At 37.9% G+C, this 16,329-nt stretch overlaps 1 protein-coding gene across 1 annotated transcript in view; it reads left to right on the top strand.

Moving 5' to 3' along the window:
* LOC100375549 (tuberin-like) overlaps window positions 1–16,329 on the top strand; it is a 66,482-nt gene that overhangs the window by 10,618 nt on the left and 39,535 nt on the right. Inside the window, 6 exon segments of the mRNA XM_085502005.1 lie at window positions 3,106–3,280; window positions 6,081–6,154; window positions 8,640–8,766; window positions 8,964–9,140; window positions 9,371–9,484; window positions 15,044–15,229. Of these exon segments, the coding sequence (XP_085358131.1) occupies window positions 3,106–3,280; window positions 6,081–6,154; window positions 8,640–8,766; window positions 8,964–9,140; window positions 9,371–9,484; window positions 15,044–15,229 (853 nt within the window).

Genomic DNA, 16,329 nt, shown 5'->3' with positions numbered 1-16,329 from the left:
CATGGCGACAGTGCCAAGGCAGGCCGATCTCCGTTGTTTCTTTGGCGGCAGACCATCCAGTTTGTCTACTAGTTCTCCCATTGAAGCTTCACCAGCTACGTCCAGTGAAAAGTCTCACGTTTTACCAAAGAAGGATTTTTCTTTCAACAATGGGTGGCTAAATCGTTTTAAATGGCTTTGTTACATATCAGACCGAAATGTTATGAAATGTGAAGTTTGTGTGAGAGCGAAAAACCCTTTCACTAACGGGTGTTCAAATTTTCGAAACTCAACTCTCATCCGGCATCAAGACTCTAGAAGTCACATAAACAGTGTACATGTGTTGTTCATGAAGTCAGACTTTACGACCGCTCGTCAGGTAGCAAACGAGAGGAAATATTAAGGTACAAGTGACAATCTGAAATCATACGCAGCACAGCTGCGAACTGTTTATGTTATGGCTAAACGGGATCTACCTTGTGATATTTTTACCGATTTCATGCATGTTCAGAATTTGTTGTGTGAATAAAGACCTTGATAAAACTTAGTAAATTACCGAATTCGGCTGATACCCCGCCCATCCCAAACCCCGCCCATGGGCGATGTTTCAAATAGTGGGCGATGTCTTGGTCCACACATTGCCTGACTGAACCAACAAACATTTTTACAGACCCCAATTTTCCTGTGCGACATCTTGCATTGAGCGCGCTATTTCAAATATGACGCTAACAATAATTCACTGTGAAGTCGAAAAACATAAAACTCCAATAAATTCAATGCTGTATACGAATTGTTGTAGCGTATTATGACATTTCACTTATGTTTATTACACTCGAATAAAGTCTACGCTTGAAAAGAATGCTATTTATGAAGTTTAAAATAGCCAAGCCTTCCTGATTCGAGCGTCTTGGTTGATTTAACTACGGTAGGTATCAGTAATGTTTAATCTTTGTCTGTATCACATTCCATACAAAAAGTTCAAGATCGGTAAACATGAATTGGACGAACTGAAATGTCTCCTGCGTTTTACATGCGACATGATTATTAAAAAAACACAGAGTTAAGCGGTCATGTACATTCTATAAATCTAACCTTGCACACATAATCTTCCGTTTTTTTGTCAAAAAAGACGTTTGTTCCCTTTCAGTAACCCGCAGTTATACTCTTCGCGTTCATGGTATTTGTGAGAGTTGAAAGATTTTTTGAACAAATGACAAGTAACTATATTGATTTGCGTCAAGCTGTGTGGCTTGTGGTGGTATATTACATGTTCACTTCATTTCGAATAAAATAATTCACCATTGGAATTTAAAATATTTTCTTGACTTTCCGTAGACACCTGACTACTATCTTTTTCAATGATTTAAATGTGCCCATGTTTATGTTTGCGTAATTATTACAAATGCATCGCATTATCAAGTCGGTAATATTGAAATATTCACAAACCCAGTACCTCTTGTCAGTGCCCTAACAATAGTAAAAATAACTTGAGTTTACGTAATTATCATGAAAGCAATACATTACAAAGTTGAAATATTCAGAGCCGGTAGAACATTGTAAACAAATTCACGTAATTAAAAAAGCAGTGCACTAAGTAAACGTTGATATATTCAAAGCCAGTACAGAGTTGCATACAAGTTGCGCAATTACAGTACCTTGGGATATAATAACAATTTTACTAGATCGACGCGCAGAGCACGAAAGAAAAGGGTTGCTAAGGTAACACACCAGTTCAGTGCGTGACTTGGGGTAAAACTTCGGTCAACACCACGCAGCAAGTTTCGCAAAGAATTACTTGAAGTTCAATTGCGTCCCAAAATGATGTCGCTGATCACTCTGTTGTCACAGCGTGTGCTGTGTCATGTACATGATGCACCCCGTTTCGACTTTGGCTTGCTTTTCCTTCTCAGTGCATGTTCTTGTTCAGGTAAAATGCGACCTCTCACCAATGTATTAAAACACTTTGAATTTATACTTTGCATGATTATATTTGGTCAACGTTATTTTTTCTAAACATTTTCTGAGACCATTTCTTTCAACGCAGGGTAATTTTCCCAGTCAAGATGGACTTCGTAATAACTGCCATAACATCGCCCGGGCGATCTTTTGGTCCACATTTTATTTTTAAAAAATCGAATCCTCCATAAGATCTCCCAGGGCGGGGTATCAGCCGAATCCGATAGATGATTTTTTTCATACTGGTACCTCCTCCATTGAACTCAAATCATGTCATTAACTCTCCATTGTATTGTTTTTCCCTATTTAACAGATATCAATTTCTTGATTTGTGTATGACCCCAAAATGTCCAGACAAGGGGTCCCAATGACCCCCACATCTAAAAAATGATGTAAAACCCTGCACACAATCAATTATCAAAGGGGACATTTTCATGTCTTCCCTTTTCATTACGCAAATTGTGAGAAGAACAACGTAACCTTGACAATGCAGCTCTGAATTTGAAAACATTATATTTGTCTTGCTCAAGTGACGACTTAAAATTGACACTATTACTAGACAAAGGATATAGACACTATTACTATACTGTGTTTTTTGCGGTAACCTGGTTATGGCGTGGTATATTGACTACAAATTATTAAGTGTGGGTTGACATGCTCCCTAATTCGTGATAGCTGTAGTACTAATCATGATTAGTTAAATCAGGGTCATGTGATGGTTTGTCATGTGAACCACTCACCCTCATTCAAGATTGCCATGGTTTACATGCTGTAACCAGGGATTTTTTTAAACAAGGGAACAGGGGGGCAGCGCCCTCATGCCATGGCTATGCACCCCTTACCCTGGGGAGCAGATCCTCTGGCAACCATCAAATTCTGAATGACCAAGGATCACATGTAGCCACAGTCTTTAACTGTGACCTGTCTGATAGTAATTTTGGCCCCAAGGAAGCCATAGAATGCTCAATTTTAACTTAGAATTATCAAAAACTTCACACCCTAGTAGGGAGAACCCTATCTTTACTTAGTGGTGCCGCTGAAATGCAGTGCTCTCTCTTGCAGTTTTTTTCCAGAAAAACCCCCTGCTGTAACCATCACATGACTATGTTTTATATAACTTTAATATATTGTTACTTCTTTTATTTTATATTTCTTGTACTTTTATTTCAGACATACATGTGTTATCTGCACCAGTCAAAAGACTGAAGCAAATATAGAAGTTTCATTACGAGTTTTAGATGCTGTCGTTTGCTACAGTTGTTTACCTGTCGACTCGCTGCACCATTTCATCACAGCTCTTTGTAGAACTGTCAATGTAGTAAGATTCTGTCAAACTAGCTGGAAGGTAAAATGATGTCTGCCAGTGAGGGCACTCTTTGTTTATAATTTGAGATATTCTGTTTGAGCTTCGTATCAGTATATCATGTGCTGGCAACAGTATTGTCAGAATGGACAGAAATATCCCAGTCATGTGGCTATGTCTCTAATGTATACAGTACAGTTCTCGCGGAAGCTTTGGCTTCACTTCAGCTTCAGCATCGCATCATTATGGCATTGTTATGGCTTCAGCATCGCTTCAATGTCGCGACATTAAAAAGTTAGGCGAATATCGCTTCGCTTCATTGTGGCCTCATTATGGCGACAATGTGGCATCAGCATCGCTTCATCAAACAAAGAAGTACTGTACTCATTTCCCCCAAACCTCTTGACCGCTTCCGCTTTTGACCGATCAATTTCCGTTTCATTTTCGACCGTGCAACAATTCGGACTACTAAAAATTTTCTGGTTTTCATAGATCACGGTTACTAGTTTAGTAACCGTGCATAGATGTTGAACAACCGTCAAAAGTTCAAATACTTTTTGTTTTAACTATCTATAATTATATGCACGCAATCTGACCTTTTGACCTAGATTTGGATGGGATTGAATATTTTATTTTAGACAATATTCCAACGTGACTCACTGCTACAAAATGTATTCAACAGAAGTACAACATGGTTGTCTGGGTTTCTTTTCCTGATTGTGTTGAGTTTACGATTTGTATAATTATTGTTGTTTCCCCCCAAGCAGAAGACAAGCCGAAGGACCATGAAGCTAAATAGAATTCCCACGCATGGACGTGGACTGAGTGAAAGAAAATATTTCTAAGGATAAAATAAAAATGGCCTACTATTACACATCTTTGTGTATTTGTCAATTTTGTATATATTTGGTATGACTGAATGATCGTAAATACCTAGAATAATCTCGTCTTTCGTTAATAATTTCATTTGTTTGAAATGTCTACCGACCGTAATTTGTTTCCCCAAACGGTCCCGACGTCCGTCATTCAACACAATCAGCATTTATTTATCGCAATTCATGGGGATCATGTCCCGTAATTTGCGGGCTGTAAAACCAAATAATTAAACAAGTACTATTTATTGTATTTTTGTTTTACCTCGCGAAACTACAACAGAGCGTAGAGTTGTCGCGGTTAAATAGTCGCCTTGAAATCGATGGAACTTCAACTACTAGTATCCATTTCTCACCTTGAAATAAAAAAATCGAAGAGCATCGGGGGATATATTATTAACCAGTCTTACGAATCGCTAGCTTTATTTTATTCGAATTTATACAATTCACGAGTTTTTGACATTTGTTGGCAACTTCCGCGCTAAAATGGTTGAAAATGTGGGTGTGGTTTTCTCGCAAAGTCCTGTTGATAATACGGACTAATATGGTTCTGTGACCCAGGTCGTGCTCCGATCAGGTGACTCTCAGCCAATCAATGATGTTGTAACAAAACATATTTAACGCAAATTGAAGGGTCGTCGTACCATCCAATCTCCATCGTCGATTCACAAAGTTTTTTTGTGTGCTGTGACAGGCTTCGCAATTATTCACTGGAAAACATCGGTATATTTTGACAAACGGATGGGATTTTACCTCAGTTCAAAAAAAAGAAAAAACAAAACAAACAGGGCTGAGATACAAATCAGTTTTGCAAGTTGGGAAATAAGGTAAACCAGACTGGGGTCGATGATTTTCAGTATCGAAAGACTTCCGTGTGAATCATGATTTTCAAATTGTTCATCGGCTGGTGACCAAATATTTACGGCCACACTAAATGGACACGTTTTTTTTTTCTGAAGCCCAATAAATTATTCCTGCATGTCAAGCGCTATTCGATTTTTTACAGGGCATGGCTCGTTTTCATTCGAAAATATGTTTGTGAGAATAATTTTAAAGTACGTATAGATCGAGCTCAGATCACTGATCGTGACTTAATTTTGAGAATTGGTTGTCAAATTTTACCAGACCGACGCCACCACAACCATCCAATCATATGTTGGAAATGTACGCACTTGCTTTGGAACTTTGTATCAAGATGACTGGCGATGACGCCGACGCACCCGGCGGCGTACGTGTGTGTTGCATGTTTTAGTAGTCCGGGCATGGGGTCGGACTCGGCTAAAACTAAACGAAACACAGAAAAATACCACCGAAATGAGGAATCTGAATCTGCTCTTCTAGCAGCAAATAAAATGAGCGAAAAAAGGTAAATTTTATAACAAGAACAGTTTCACTTCGTATACAGCAAATTGTGTTGTATCAGAACGACGATTGCATCGTGTGATTTGAATTTATCACGATTTTCCTTCCAGTCAATATGAAACTCGTCACCTTGCCGATTGTAATGTACTTCGCAAAGTTTTTGGTGCCCAATACTCGCAACACTAAAATAATTAAACAAGATATCTTTTTAAAATGTCATTTTACTCTTGATCATATTATTTTATTCGCCTTGAATTTCAAATCGATTACATATCGAACTTCTGTACATGTTTTTGTCTACTGCCCTTCTGCGTGCAAATAATGAGGTCATACTCATGTCACAATACTTTGAAGCTGATGCCATGTTGATGCCATGAGACTGCGAAGCTGAGGCCACGATGATGCCACAAAATAGCGAGGCGAACACAGCTTCAATTTTCAATGACGCGAAGCTGATGCCACAATGATGCGATGCTGAGGCGACAATGAAGCCATGCGTAGGCGACAATGATGCCACAAAAGCCAAAGCTTCCGCGAGAACTGTACTGTAAATAAATTCTTGATCAAACAAACCTGTTTATACTGCATTAGATTACTTTATTTTTCAGTTAATGCGTAACTTATTAGGCACACATCTTGGTCATAGTGGTGTCTATGTAATGTGCTGCATCTTAGAAAATAGGTACGTGAGTAAGCAATTCATATTTACTGTTAACAATGTCTATTAGCTAGCATGTTATTTTAGCTAATTTTGCTAATCCATAATTTTCCTAATTTAAGACGTTGCCAATAAGATGGTTAACACAGCTAAATTCAGATTCTAATTTGACCAGATGAAAAATACACAAATCATATGAACACAAAAGGTATCCCCAGCAAAGTCCATGTAATCATGACTATATGAGTTATGAATCTGATCCAGAATACTTGGACACAGAGATAGAGATACCACATATTGTTTGGACACAGAGATAGGGATACCACATATTGTTTGGACACAGAGATAGGGATACCACATATTGTTTGGACACAGAGATAGGGATACCACATATTGTTTGGACACAGAGATAGAGATACCACATATTGTTTGGACACAGAGATAGGGATACCACATATTGTTTGGACACAGAGATAGGGATACCACATATTGTTTGGACACAGAGATAGGGATACCACATATTGTTTGGACACAGAGATAGGGATACCACATATTGTTTGGACACAGAGATAGGGATACCACATATTGTTTGGACACAGAGATTGGGATACCACATATTGTTTGGACACAGAGATAGGGATACCACATATTGTTTGGACACAGAGATAGGGATACCACATATTGTTTGGACACAGAGATAGGGATACCACATATTGTTTGGACACAGAGATTGGGATACCACATATTGTTTGGACACAGAGATTGGGATACCACATATTGTTTGGACACAGAGATAGGGATACCACATATTGTTTGGACACAGAGATAGGGATACCACATATTGTTTGGACACGGAGATTGGGATACCACATATTGTTTGGACACAGAGATTGGGATACCACATATTGTTTGGACACAGAGATAAGGATACCACATATTGTTTGGACACAGAGATAGGGATACCACATATTGTTTGGACACAGAGATAGGGATACCACATATTGTTTGGACACAGAGATGGGGATACCACATATTGTTTGGACACAGAGATAGGGATACCACATATTGTTTGGACACAGAGATAGGGATACCACATATTGTTTGGACACAGAGATAGGGATACCACATATTGTTTGGACACAGAGATAGGGATACCACATATTGTTTGGACACAGAGATTGGGATACCACATATTGTTTGGACACAGAGATAGGGATACCACATATTGTTTGGACACAGAGATAGGGATACCACATATTGTTTGGACACAGAGATAGGGATACCACATATTGTTTGGACACAGAGATAGGGATACCACATATTGTTTGGACACAGAGATTGGGATACCACATATTGTTTGGACACAGAGATAGGGATACCACATATTGTTTGGACACAGAGATAGGGATACCACATATTGTTTGGACACAGAGATTGGAATACCACATATTGTTTGGACACAGAGATAGGGATACCACATATTGTTTGGACACAGAGATAGGGATACCACATATTGTTTGGACACAGAGATAGGGATACCACATATTGTTTAGACACAGAGATTGGGATACCACATATTGTTTGGACACAGAGATAGGGATACCACATATTGTTTGGACACAGATAGGGATACAACATATTGTTTGGACACAGAGATAGGGATACCACATATTGTTTGAACACGGAGATAGGGATGCAACATATTGTTTGAACACGGAGATAGGGATACCACATATTGTTTGAACATGGAGATAGGGATACCACATATTGTTTGAACATGAAGATAGGGATACCACATATTGTTTGAACATGGAGATAGGGATACCACATATTGTTTGGACATGAAGATAGGGATACCACATATTGTTTGGACATGAAGATAGGGATACCACATATTGTTTGAACTTGGAGATAGGGATACCACATATTGTTTGAACATGGAGATAGGGATACCACATATTGTTTGAACATGAAGATAGGGATACCACATATTGTTTGAACATGGAGATAGGGATACCACATATTGTTTGGACATGAAGATAGGAATACCACATATTGTTTGGACATGAAGATAGGGATACCACATATTGTTTGAACATGAAGATAGGGATACCACATATTGTTTGGACACGGAGATAGGGATACCTCATATCTTTTCCAGTGTAGTCATGTAATTTGCATCTTAGTCTTGTAACTTGTACTTTATAGATGAATGTTGGCTCTCATTTTAAATTAGAATTTGACCATTGAAAAATTAGGTAATTTCCCTCTGAAAGCCACATATATTGCACAAGTTGTAAACCTGTAAACCAGAATTGTACTGAAAACCCTGACAATGGTATTTACTGCAGACCATAATAGATTGTGATTGAGAATGGCAAATAGTACATTGATGACAGTGTCTTGATAGTATGGCAGTACAATGCTGTATTTTTCTCATGCATCAGTCAGTCTTTATTGCATTCTGAAAAATTCAAAACCTTGCATTAAAATAGTGAACTCTCTGTAGGTCCATTATGAATGATTCCAATTTAATACGAGGTGCTGTCTTCTTTGTTGGTATGGCACTGTGGGGATCAAAGAGGGTAACAACTTTGAAACACACACCAACATCAGTGCTGCTATCATTCTTGAAGGTAAGAATTACACAATTGATCATTTTCTGATTGCTTGGATATAATGCATGAGATAATCTTAGAGAATGCATTCATTGTGAATATTCATATTACCCGGTAAGCTCTTGTGGCTTGGTGTGCCCTAATGTGCACCATGACACTTGAGGAGAGAACCATCTGAGCACATACTTTTCTGAAGTTTTTTATTTCCGCATTAGGCATTGAATGGTAGTCACATGATTGTAGCATATGAAGTAGTATTGTCAATACAAAGACTGATAAAGAAGTATGGATCTGATGTTGAGATGGTGACTTGGGATATTCTCCTGGATATTATAGAGAAATTACTGCAGCAAGTTCATGTATGACAATATTCTCCATTGTATTTATTGCTAGTAGAATGATCCAAAGTGTATTGAAAATATTCTGATTTAGAGATCATGTTTGGGACATTTTAATCTTTTCTAGGTACTGAGTACTGGATGTGGTTAAAGATTACAATAAACAGAAATTGCTTCTAAATTTGTTGATTTCACCAACTTCCGATGCATTCATACAATGACAGAATATTAATGGCTGGTTTTATTTTCTAATTTAGTTATTTACAGACAAAGATTCATTACAGAATGAAGTACATGATATTTTAAACACTATTGAAAACATACATGAAACGAACAGATTTCATGGCTCTGCTGAGCGTCTGTTTGAGATTGTTGAGAAATGGGCCAATGATAGACCTGTAAGTAATATTCCAGTGCAGTATATTATACACACCATTAAACATCACAAACTGTGCTCTGCAGTCAAGATCTACACCACAGAGATGTGGAAATCATCCAGTAGAAAGTGAAAACAAATTATGAAAGAATGGACTGACTGGCTTTTCAATATTTTGGGAATCACTTACATTTCCATTTTTTTTTTGCTTACATGAAAACAAAAATACATCACTGCACAAACTGTGAATAACATGTGGAATTGTATTTGTAACAATTATTAATTATCTGCATTCATTCTGTAGTATAATCACTTTTATTGTACTTGTGAGATGACCCTTGACCTTATCATAGTTAGTCATTTGAGACGTCCCCTTAACGAGTGTCGTCTGCGCCTGGAGATGCCCGCCATGTTTGTAAGCTCAGTAACCAAAATAAACCTGTTACTGCCTTAATCTTGTGTTTCTTGTGTGGATACATTACAATTGGCGACGAGGATGAACTATTAACATTCCAAGCTTATTCTGAGGTAACTTTATATGGTGAAAATGACGTCCTTCGGCAAGATTGATGAGTTTAATGTTGACATTGAGGACTGGTCTGTGTACACTGAACGCGTAAGTGAATACTTCATTGCAAATGAAATTACTGATGTGAATAAGCAACGTGCTATTCAACTTAGTGTATGTGGAGCTAAGACATATGGCTTAATGCGTAGTTTAGTTTCACCAGAAAAGCCATTGGACAAAACGTTCAAGGAGCTCTGTGATGTAATGCAAGCACATCACCATCCAAAACCGTCAGCCATTGTACAATGTTTCAAGTTCAACTCATTATTCCGTAAACCAGGTCAGTCAATCTCAAAATTTGTTGCTGATTTACGACATTTAGCAGAACACTGAGTATGGAAATACTTTAGAAGAAATGTTGCGTGATAGACTGGTGTGTGGAGTCCAAGATGACGCATACAGCGTAGATTACTGTCAGAAAGTACCTTGCAATTTAAGAAAGCCATGGAGCTAGCGCAAGGAATGGAGGTTGCAGCAAAAAATGCAACTGACATACAGTCAATGAAATCCGCAATAAATCCCCAGGGGAGGGAAGAGAAAGTCCATAAAGTACAAGAAACCCACCCACAGAGAAATAGAAGGCAGTATAGAAAATCTGGTGGAAGTGGTAACCATGGCAACAATAGTCAAACTCGTAGAGGTAGTCAATTGGAAATTCACAGCTGTGTTTCAGATGTTTAGGGAAGAATCATTCGCCTGATGTTTGCTGCTACAAAGATGCTGAGTGCTATGAATGTAGGAAAATAGGGCACATCTCCAAAGCATGTAGAAGTAAGAAGCAAACAGGTAGACCAACAGTGAAACGAAATGATCAACATGTCACTAACATAGTGGAAGAAGACTCAGAAATTAATGACACTTCCTATACAATGTTTAATGTTAGTTCGGGACGAGAGAAAGTACACCCCATAGAGGCAGATTTTGTGATTAATAATCAGTGTGTTAAAATGCAATTAGACACTGGCGCATCTGTTTCATTGATGAGTAAAGGGACTTATGACACTATATTGGCTAATATTCCAATTGTTCAGAATGCACACGCAGTATTACATACATATACTGGTGAACAGATTATTGGTTGTAAAAACTCTTAAATGTAGATGTTAAATATGATAATCAGATAGCAAATGTACCTATTGTAATTGTAGAAGGTAGTGGTCCTGATTTGGTAGGTCGTGATTGGTTAAAAGTCTTTAGGTTAAGATGGGCAGAAACTTATCATGTTAAAGTAGCTATGGCTCATAAATCACTGATAAAGCAGTATTCAGATGTATTTCAGGATGGGTTAGGTACTGTCAAGAAAGTGACAGGGAAAATCTATGTTGATCCTAATGCCCAGTCGAAGTTCTTTAAACCACGTCCTGTATCGTATGCGATGAAGGATAAGGTAGAATCTGAATTGATACGACTTCAACAGGAAGGTGTAATCGAACCTGTTTAGTTTTCTGATTGGGCTGCACCCATTGTACCTGTATTGAAAGGTAATGGTCAAATACGTATTTGTGGAGATTACAAAGTAACCCTGAGTGGTGGACAGACTTTCACTAAGCTTGATTTAAGTAATGCCTACTTACAACTGCCACTAGGTGATAAATCCAAGGAGTTCACAACAATAAATACACACCGTGGATTTTTCAGATATAATCGCCTACCGTTCGGAGTATCATCAGCTCCAGCGATTTGGCAAAAGTGTATGGATAGTCTCCTACAAAGAATTTCGCATGTATGTGTATTTATTGATGACATTCTGATCACAGGAGAGATAGAAGCTGAACACTTACACAATTTAGAGTCGGTATTGAATAAATTATCTGAAGCTGGAATTCGTGCTCGAAAAGAGAAATGTGTTTTCCAAGCGAAAGAAGTAGAGTATCTCGGATACCGTATCGATGCAGTAGGCCTACATCCACTGGAAAGTAAAGTTCGCGCGTTGATGGATGCTCCTGTTCCGCGTAACATAACTGAATTAAAATCGTACCTGGGACTTCTTAACTACTACGGTCGTTTCGTATCCAACCTGTCAACTATGTTAGCACCCCTGCATATACTTCTGAACAAGAATACTAAATGGCACTGGGGAGTGAAGCAAGATAAATTATTTAACAAATCTAAGAGATTGTTAAATTCTTCGAAAGTACTTGTTCACTACGACCCAACGAAAGAATTGATACTTGCATGTGATGCGTCACCCTACGGAGTCGATGCTGTTCTCTCTCACGTAATGCCAGATGGCTCTGAGAAACCGATTAGCTTCGCATCACGCACATTAGCACCCGCCGAGAAGAATTATTCTCAACTAGAGAAAGAGGGACTAGCGGTAATATTTGGAGTGAAGAAGTTTCATTCTTACTTGTTCGGTAGACATTTTGAAATTCTAAATGATCACAAACCGTTGCAAACCTTGTTTAATGAAGCAAAAGGTGTTCCAACAATGGCATCATCGCGAGTCCAACAATGGAATCTCACATTATCCGCTTATGACTACAAGTTTACTTATAAGTCAAGCAAACAAATGGGCCATGCCGACGCGATAAGTCGATTACCACTGCAAGATCAACCGTCCAACATTCCTATACCTACTGATACAGTGTTACTGATGGAATTTCTAGACACATCACCTGTAACGTCGTGATCCAGTATTATCTTGAGTTCGTAGATTTATTACTAATGGTTGGCCAAATACAGTGTACGAGAAATCTGTTGAGCTTGAACTCAAACCATACTTCGTTCGTAAATCCGAATTGAGTGTTCAAGATGACAAAGTTCTATGGGGTGGTAAAGTCATTGTGCCGCCACACGGACGATCGCGTATACTAGGAATGTTACATGAATCGCACCCAGAAATAGTTCGCATGAAAGCATTCGCTCAAAATTATGTATGGTGGCCATATCTAAATGATGAAATAGAGACTACTGTTCGCAAATGCAGTACTTGCCAAGTTAATGCGAAATTGCCCACACCTATACCAATGCATCCATGGGAATACCCAAAAAGACCATGGGATCGCATACATATTGATTACGCAGGACCGTTTCTTCATCAAATGTTTCTAATCATCACCTGTGCATATTCAAAATGGATGGAAGTATTTCCGATGAAATCCACGACAGCTGAAGCTACAGTAGAGAAACTACGTATTGTGTTTGCACAGCATGGATTACCATCTACAGCCATATCCGATAATGGTCCACAGTTTGTCAGCCATGAGTTTAAGACATTCATGCGAGCGAATGGAGTTAAACACATAACTTCCGCACCATATCATCCTGGATCCAATGGTTTGGCAGAGTGATCTGTACAAACATTCAAGGAAGGGATGAAGAAGTTGAATAAGGGGAGTATTTCATCCAGAATATCACGATTTTTACTCAAATACCGTACTACACCACATTCCACGACAGGAAAGTCGCAAGACATATTACTGTGTAGAAGAAAGTTGAAAACTCACCTTGACCTACTTCAACCTGATGAAGCAGCGAAAGTGCGACGTGCACAGACAACTCAGAAATTATGGCATGATACACACTCAAAAGAGAGAGAATTCTCTATTGGAGATACCGTATTTGCTTATAATTTTAGATCTGGTTTACGTTGGTTAAATGGCATAGTCATTGGAAATGAAGGTTCTTCTTTTATAATTAAATTACTTGATGGATGCACAATAAGACGCCATGCAGATCATCTCAGAAAGTCAGTGTTAGATCTTAGTGCTGATACCAAGTTAGATTCACATAATGATAGTGAAATAGTCAGTAGTGATATTCCGTTTATTCCAACCACTACACAGATTGGTGTACCCAAAATCCCTGATAGCATAATTCCAAAATCATCAGATTTAGGAAATTTACCTAGTACACCAAAACCTGTTGAGTTACGACGTTCAACTCGAATTAAAAGAGCACCAGAACGTTTAGATTTGTAAAATGTTTATTACAGTCAGTAATGTGTTCTTACTTTGAAAAAATAAAATGTTTGAGCAACCTTAATTTTGTATTTCAGAGCAAACTCAGAGCAGTGAAGGTGAATGCTGAAGATTCACTAGCGAGGGTGATTTGTGCTGGAAAACCTCTCCCTTCTAGTTAGGTTAATTGTTATTTATATTGTAAATTTTGAAGTTCTTATTGAAGGCAAATTGCAGAACTCTTATGCACACAACTAGCAATTTGTATGTATTCAGAAGCTTAAGGAAGGGGAAGTGTAGTATAATCACTTTTATTGTACTTGTGAGATGACCATTGACCTTATCATAGTTAGTCATTTGAGACGCCCCCTTAACGAGTGTCGTTTGCGCCTTGAGATGCCCGCCATGCTGTAAGCTCCGTAACCAAAATAAACCTGTTACTGCCTTGATCTTGTGTTTCTTGTGTGGATACATTACACATTCAAATGTCACTTAACACAAATAAATTTTCTTTGGTCCTTCAGACTGTTATCTACAATTATCAGGAGAATACAGTTATGTTCGGGATTGCATTGACCTTTAGTATGTGTCGGCCAATACAATTGGCTTACTGACTTTATGCATATTTTGTTGTACATGTATAAAACAGGGCAAAGTTGATATGATCACATGTGATTAGCGCCACCAAGTGTTGTCTGTGTTAAGTGTATTAACAAGGTTACTGTAAAATGATTAATTTTCACTGGGTTTAAATTTCACTGATTTACCATTTCAGGCATATTCAGTGGGTTTTAAATTCACGGTTTCGTCATTTAGATAATGTGTTCTATGCTAAATTTTACATATTCACTGGGTTTTAATTTAGCGCATTTTCCAGTCAGCGAAATAAGCTAAATTAAAACCCAGTGAATAATTACCCCCTTTACAGTATCTAGTTATGGATTTCAATCACTAATCATTACCGGTATATATATACCTTTTCATTGTGGGATCAAATATTATTCAAAGTTCTCCTTCTCTGTATGTTAGATCAGGCCTATACTGATACACATGTACATTGAATTCATATGATCTGATCTGTACTTAAAGATTGCTGTTGTTTTGTTCATAGGAGAGTTCTGTGTTGAGGTTAATTGGGTATAAAGCCCAAATGATTCACCCAACCAAAGAAGGCTGGATACAAAACTTACAACACCTAATGGACAAATATTTCAAACAAGACAAAAGAACGCGCATACGAGTTAAAGTGTTAAATGTGTTATCTTTTGTACTCACTTCAACAAGACATATATATGAGGTAATTTGATTTCCCTTTTGACTTTTACATATGATGTGTGTCCCATATGCTAACAATTTGAATGCATGCATCTGTGCAACCCATTGCAAGGTAAGTCAGTTCATGCCAAATTTCAATTTTGGACTACTGAGTCTGTATACATGTACAATGTATTTATCAACTTACTAAATTAAATTTAATATCAATATCAATGATAATACGGTATATAACATTATCCTATTGATTATTTTTACGACCTTTCAGACTTTTGATTCTCAGAAAATTGTTCATTTTTAGTATTGGCATTTATTGATTCATATTATATTATAGCAATGTCAATACCAGCGAATTTTATAATGTCATTGCCACGAATAATTCGTGGTAATGTATTGCATTTTTGAGCATCAAAGCCCCATGCATAGGAATAGAATGTCGAGTTTGGGAAACAAAAAGACAGGCATTTAATAATAAGGGAAATTATGGAGTGAAAACGATTAAAATCAAAACTGAAAATGAATAGCTCTGAGCTATATGAAAAATAATTATTTTTTCTTAGTTTACATGAAAAATGTCATTCTCGTCATAACGACAAACACAAATTATTGTCTGGCCAATCCAAACTTCGCGAGAAACACCTGTCATCGACTCCCAACGCGTAAATAAACATAGCTCACAGCAGACTAAATGGGGAGTAGGTGTTTTCTTCCTAAAATGGCTTGAATACAAGGGGCATGCGCCACCAATTTTGAAGACCTTCCTGTCGTTGAGCTCGCCAACTTGCTGCGGGAGTGTTACACTTCAGCTCGCAAGCAAGATGGGGTGCAGTACAGTAAGCCATCGCTGTCTGGTTTACGAGCTTCAATCCATCGACACATCACTAGTCCTCCCGATCATCGCAAAATTAACATCATGTAGGATAGGGAGTTCCAAATTTGTCTATTTTTTTGTTTTATGTTGAAATGACTGCTGCACACTGTATTGTGCTTGTGTGAGTGTGAATGGAAATCGATGCGTGAACGCGTTGGTGTTATGTACAGTATACAGATTACAAGGCCCATATAATGTAGACGCGATTCTGTTGAGAATGTTCTCAGTCATATCTACAAATTATCTTTGTTTTA

Source organism: Saccoglossus kowalevskii, chromosome 8, assembly GCF_978046115.1.
Source record: "Saccoglossus kowalevskii chromosome 8, keSacKowa6.1, whole genome shotgun sequence".
Classification (NCBI taxonomy): domain Eukaryota; kingdom Metazoa; phylum Hemichordata; class Enteropneusta; family Harrimaniidae; genus Saccoglossus; species Saccoglossus kowalevskii.
This window is presented reverse-complemented; position numbering and strand designations above follow the sequence as displayed.